Below are 6,000 nucleotides of genomic sequence, written 5' to 3'. Positions count from 1 at the left end.
AGCTGGCTGTGACCAAGCAATGACCATAACCTTGCCCCTTGTCAGCTCTACTATACACCTGGGAATTCTGATCATTCACATGAACTTATAGGCCCATTGTTTTTATGCTCTCTTAAGAACTATCTATTTGGGATTAAATAGACAAGAGCAATTTAAAAGATCAGATAGGCACCTCAGTGGGCAGTGAGTTTATGCTAATGAGGGAGGGAAAAACTTAGAAAAGGAGGGTAAGAATGGTTGCAAAACTGGAAGAATGTAATCAGTGTCACTAAATGGTACACACAGAAACTGTTGGATTGGTATGTGTTTTGCTGTGTATATATTCTCAAGAAGAACAAAATAAAATTTAGAGGGAAAAAAGAAAAAAGCCATCATTTACCAATTGCTTCACTGTGCTGAACACCTGACATGCCTTATCTTACATAATCAGCTCAATAACCCTGTTAGGAAGACATTACCGTACTCCTAGTTCACAGAGGCGACTCTGAGGAAGAGGGGAAATGACTTCCCAAAGTCATCAGGCCAATATGTGCCACGGTTCGAACAGGCAAGTAGTCCTTCCAGCAATAAAATTGTATGCAATTTTTGCCCTGCTCTAAACAGTAAAAATTGCCTTCAAGCACGGACAGTAATTAACGGTTAAAATTAAACTGTCACTGTGATAAATTACATTTTACCGGTAGAACATGCCTTAGAGATTACAGAGCTCACCTCCTTCATTCTACCGATAAGGAAACAGCGGTGAAGTTACTTGCTGGCTGGCAGTCGCTGGTCCCAAGCCCATACAGTGTATCTGACACTGAATCTCGGTTCACCAAGAAAAGGGCAAAGATTGCTTGACGGTGGAGACCGAGCTGTCTTGTTCACTGGGTACTACAGTGCCCGCTGGAGAAATGTAGGGTTTGATATTTACAGGATGAAGTAATGACTGAATGAATGACACCCCCAGAAGCCCCATAAAAAGCAATCCAGAAGACTTCAGGTTAGCAGGCGTTGCCATGACAAAGAACTAGGGGCGCTCCTTCGCAGCGGGCCGGGTTAGAGACCGCGGGTGCCTAGCTAGGGGCCTGGAGCAGGCCAGCGGCGCAGCCCAACGAGGCGGGGCTTACAGGGAGAAGGGGGGCCTCTGGGCACGCCCAAACGAAGTTTTCGCCTTAACCACGCCAAGACATTGTCTTGCAGCCCTAAGTACGCTCAGGGGTTAAAGTCAAAGACATGCAACTTGGTGGACCAGCTTTTCAGTCAGCCCAGCGAAGAGAGAGGAAAAAGGGCGGAAAGTATGCACCACCCGCGCCCCGCTTCGCTCGGGGCCTAGATGGCCTACTTACAGCGTCGGAGGGAGGGAGGGAGCTAGCGAACGTCCCACGCATCTGCGGCCGCGCCGGCCAGCCTTTCGCCCTCAACTGGGCGCTCCTATTGGCCACCGCTTGAGGCTCCCACGTGAGGCAAAGGCGCGCGCCTCATTGGCCCCTACGTGAGTGGGCGGGGCTAGAGTACGTCCGGACCCTTTTGGTGTTTCGCTCACGTGACCACCTCTGGTGGTTGAGGAAAGGCAGGAGGCGTGAGGGATGTTGCCAACATTGCGCTACCTGGGTGGTGCCTGCGGGCGGGCCGGCGGGGGCTGCTTCGGAGCGTGCAGGCCAACGCAAGGGAGGCGGTGGCTGCTGCGCGGAGATTGCAGCTATGGCCGCAGAGCCAGCACTAGGTGAGTGTCCGCTGGCCCGCCCCCGCCACCTGCACCGCTTCTGCTATCAGAGGTGTCCTGTGCAGGACCGATAGTCGCCCGTACTTCCCTGTCCGGTGAAAGAGAGAAGGTCAAGGTCCTGTGGAGCCCAGGCTCCAACCTCAGATCCCAGGAACTGCTTGTAGGTTGCGTTCCTTGTATTTGTGGGCCAAAGGAAAAGAATAGATGAAGTGTTGAATAAAGGTCAAGAACAGTTATGGGTTTGCATACAATCCCTCCACTTGCAGTTTAACTTTGAGCGTTCATCTTAATCTCCTTAAAGGTTCATTTGTGAAAAGGAACCTAGTCTCTCCCGTTTTGTTGTTATGTGCCGTGGAGTCAGACTCATAGCGACCCCTTCTTGGGTTTCCGAGGCGGTATCACTGCAGAAGTAGATTGCCCAACCTTCCTTCCGAGGAGTGGCAGGTGGGTTTTGAGAATGAAATGATTTAGCGCTTAACGTGTTGTAAGCAATCGATAAATACGGTGTTAACTGGCATCCCTGATGTTGCCTGGAAAATCTGCGATAGTTTGAAATAAGCCAGTTCCTAGTGAGAACTGCATAGAGTTGCTTCTGGGAGAAGCAATTCAGTGTCATGTGGCGGGAAAGTTTGCAGTCACGTTTGAAACCAATGTTTGCCCTGTTTGGAGGGATGGTTTGTGCGAAGGTATCAAGGCTAGAAAGCCCTTTACTATCTCGAGGACTAGAAGGTGGGCAATATTAATGTGACTCGAATTTAGCGTACAAGTTGATGTGGAATGAGTCTGGAGAGGGGCTACGTCACAGCAGGTTTTCATTCTATTTTAACCAGACATTGAATATTATTCTAAGATTAATGGAAGTTATTAAAGGGTTTTAAGAACGGGAATGTTTAAATATTGATGTCTCAAAAGTTGATTCTGGCTACTGTGTGTTAGTGGATGGGAGGGGCATTCAAGTGAGATACTACTACTAAGATTTGTGATTGTGGATTATGTAGACAATTCTTTTGGAAGTTTCCTAAGAAGAGTAGGGTTAGTGAAAGGTTTTGTTTTTACTTTTTATTTTAAAACAATTATAGATCTATAGGATTTTACAGCAAAAAAAAAGAAGGAAGAGTGAGAGAGGTCCCCTGTATCCGTTACTCAGTTTCCCCCAGTGGTAACATCTTACATACCTGTAGTACACGACTCGACGGCAAACAAGAACAACAACAACAACAACAACAACAGTATCAAAACAAGGAACTGACTTTGGTAAAAGCCACAGACCTGTTTACACTTCACCAGTTTTACATGCACTTGTGTGTGTGTACTTTTATACAGTTTAATCATATGTGTAAATTTGTGTAACCCACTCATAATTAAGATACAAAAATGTTTCATCACTGCAAAGATATCCCATGTGCTACCTTTTTAAATTCACACTTCCTTCTGTACCTCCCTAACCGCTAGCAACCACTTATCTGTTCTCCATCTCTAATTTTGTCATTTTGAGAATAAGTGGAGTCATACAGTATGTTATGATTTGAGACTGGCCTTTTTCATTTCGCATTGTGTCTCTGAGATTGATCCAGCTGGTTGTGTGTATCAATACATCTTTTCTTTGTATTGCTGAGTACCGTCCCATGACAGACCACCTGTCAGTTTATTGTGCTATGGTGGCTTGCATGTTGCTTTGATACTGGAAGCTATGCCACCAGTATTTCATATGCCAGCTGGATCACCCATGGTAGACAGATACCAGCGGAGCTTGCAGACTAATATGTACTGAGTAGAAGGACTTGACAATCTATTTGTGGAAAAATTGGCCAGTGGAAACCTTATGGTTAGCAGTGGAATGTTGTCCGATATAGTTCTGGAAGATAAACCCTACAGGTTGAAAGATACTCAAAATATGACTGGGAAGAGCTGCCTCCTCATAGTGGAGCTGCCTTTCATGACATAGATGGAGTAAAGCCTTCATTTGCTGATATGGCATGACTCAGAATAAGAAGAAACAACTGCAATTATTAATGGATAATTATTAATTTGATGGCCGTGAATGAGCATATTAATGATTAATTATCTATTAATAATTTGAACATGGAATGTACAAGTATTAATCTAGGAAATGTAGAAGTTGTCTAAAATGAAATGGAATGGACGAAAACTAAAAATAATAAAAAAAGATCAGGCTTGCTAGTCTAATTGAGACTAGTGGAACCCCCGAGACCGTGGCCTTTAGTCACCCTTCAAGCCTGGAACTGAACTCAGCTTTGTGGCCCAACTTAAAGCCAAACAAGAGAAAGTCCTGTGAGGTGAACAGTCTTACCAGGGAGATACACATTCCTTAGAACAGTCGACCATAGGGGATCAAAGCGGCAGCATTTGTCCAGGGATAAAGCTCGGAAGGCAGGAATGGATAGGAAGGTAAGACAAAGAAATGGTAACCACAGGAATGAAGTGGGAAGAGTGCTGTTAAACTGAGACTTCATTCAGTGTCACGAATATAAATATTTAAAAACGTATATAAACAGTTGAATAGAAAACCAATTTGCTCTATAAATTTTCACTTAAATCACAGTTAAAAAAATAAATAGAAAAAAAATGAAAAGGAACACTTGAAAATTGATATCCTAGGCATTAGTGAGCTGAAATGGACTGGAATTGGCTGTTTTGAATCGGACAACATATGGTCTACTATTACAGAATGACAAAATGAAGAGGAACGACATCATATTCATTGACAAAAAAGAACATTTTAAGACCAATCCTGAAATACAACACTGCCAGTGATAGTATAATATTCGTATGCCTACAAGGAAGGTCAGTTAATACGACTATTATTCAAATTTACATACCAACCACTAATGCCGAAGATGAAGAAATTGAAAATTTTAGCAGCTTCTGCTGTCTGAAATTGATGAAACATGCAGTCAAGATGCATTGATAATTACTGGTGATTGTAATGCATAAGTTGAAAACAAAGAGTAGTTGGAAAATATGACTTTGGTAATAGAAGTGATGCTGGAGATCACGTGGTAGAATTTTGCAAGATCAATGACCTATTCATTGGAAATGCTGCTTTTCAACAACATTAATGGCAACCTTTCACGTGGATCTCACTGGAAGGAATACCCAAAAATCAAATTGACTACAGCTGTAGAAAGAGACAATAAAGAAGCTCAGTATCAGTCAGAACAAGGCCACTGGCTGACTGAAACAGACCATCAATTGCTCATGTACAAATTCAAGTGGAAGCTGAAGAAAATTAAATCCATGAAAGCCAAAGTATGGCCTTACTTATATTCCACTTGACTTTAGAGACCATCTCATAAATAGATTGACACACTGAACACTAATGACAGAAGATCACAGGAGTTGTGGGGTAACATCAAGGACGTCATGCATGAAGAAAGAAAAAAAAATCCATTGCCTTGGACTTGAATACGACTCATAGCAACCATATAGGACGAGTAGAACTGCCTCATAGGGTTTCCAAGGCTATAATCTTTATGGCAGCAGACTGCCACATCTTTCTTCCTCAGAGCAGCTAGTGGATTTGAACTACCCACCTTTGGTCTGTAGTCGTTTCTTCTCATTTTGAGTCATGCCACATCAGCAAATGAGGTCCTGAAAGCTTTACTCCGTCCACATTAAGATCAACTCTGCTTTGAAGAGGCAGCTCTTCCCCAGTCATATTTTGAGTGCCTTCCAACCTAAGGGTCTCATCTTCCAGTAGTGTGTCAAACAAAGTTCTGCTAATTATATGTTTTTCATAGGCCATTTTAGCCCCCCCCCCCCTTTTTCTTTTTTTTAAGAACTAGCTTGTCAGGTCCTTCTTCCTAGTCTGAGAGGCTGGAAGCTGTGCTAGAATCTGTCCACCATGGTGACTCTGCTGGTATTTGAAATACTAGTGGCATACCTTGCACCTCACAGCAACCTGCAAGCCACTCCAGTACCACAACTGACAGAGGAGTGGTGGGTTTTTTGTTTTGTTTTGATTTTAGATGTCATAAAAGATCTGCTTATTTTGAAAGTTATATTATGAGTCAATAGCTGCAGATCAGTGTAAATAACTATAAAGGAATGTGACACTTTTCCTTTTATGGAGTGAAATTTACATTAAAAAAACAAAACTATTTTAAGCCTTGGACTTCTGAGCACATTCTGACCACAGGAATATTTAAGTTGACCACTGCAAGCATTTACCAATAACCCCTATTGACAGTGAACCCAGAGTCTCGTTTCACTTGTGCCGCTGTTTTTATATTCTCACTTCTGAATTATGTGTCACCATCACATGCACACCTTCA

General features: G+C 43.1%; 1 protein-coding gene across 1 annotated transcript in view; it reads left to right on the top strand.

Annotated features, from left to right (window-relative positions):
- The first annotated feature begins 1,568 nt into the window (after window positions 1-1,568).
- L2HGDH (L-2-hydroxyglutarate dehydrogenase) overlaps window positions 1,569-6,000 on the top strand; it is a 72,091-nt gene continuing 67,659 nt past the window's right edge. Inside the window, exon 1 of the mRNA XM_042781360.1 lies at window positions 1,569-1,705. Coding sequence (XP_042637294.1) covers window positions 1,569-1,705 — 137 coding nt within the window. The remainder of the gene's footprint in view (window positions 1,706-6,000) is intronic.

The sequence above is a fragment of the Orycteropus afer genome, unplaced genomic scaffold, assembly GCF_000298275.1.
Source record: "Orycteropus afer afer isolate SDZICR_OR568_19922 unplaced genomic scaffold, OryAfe1.0 scaffold00111, whole genome shotgun sequence".
NCBI classification, from domain to species: Eukaryota; Metazoa; Chordata; class Mammalia; order Tubulidentata; family Orycteropodidae; genus Orycteropus; species Orycteropus afer.
This window is presented reverse-complemented; position numbering and strand designations above follow the sequence as displayed.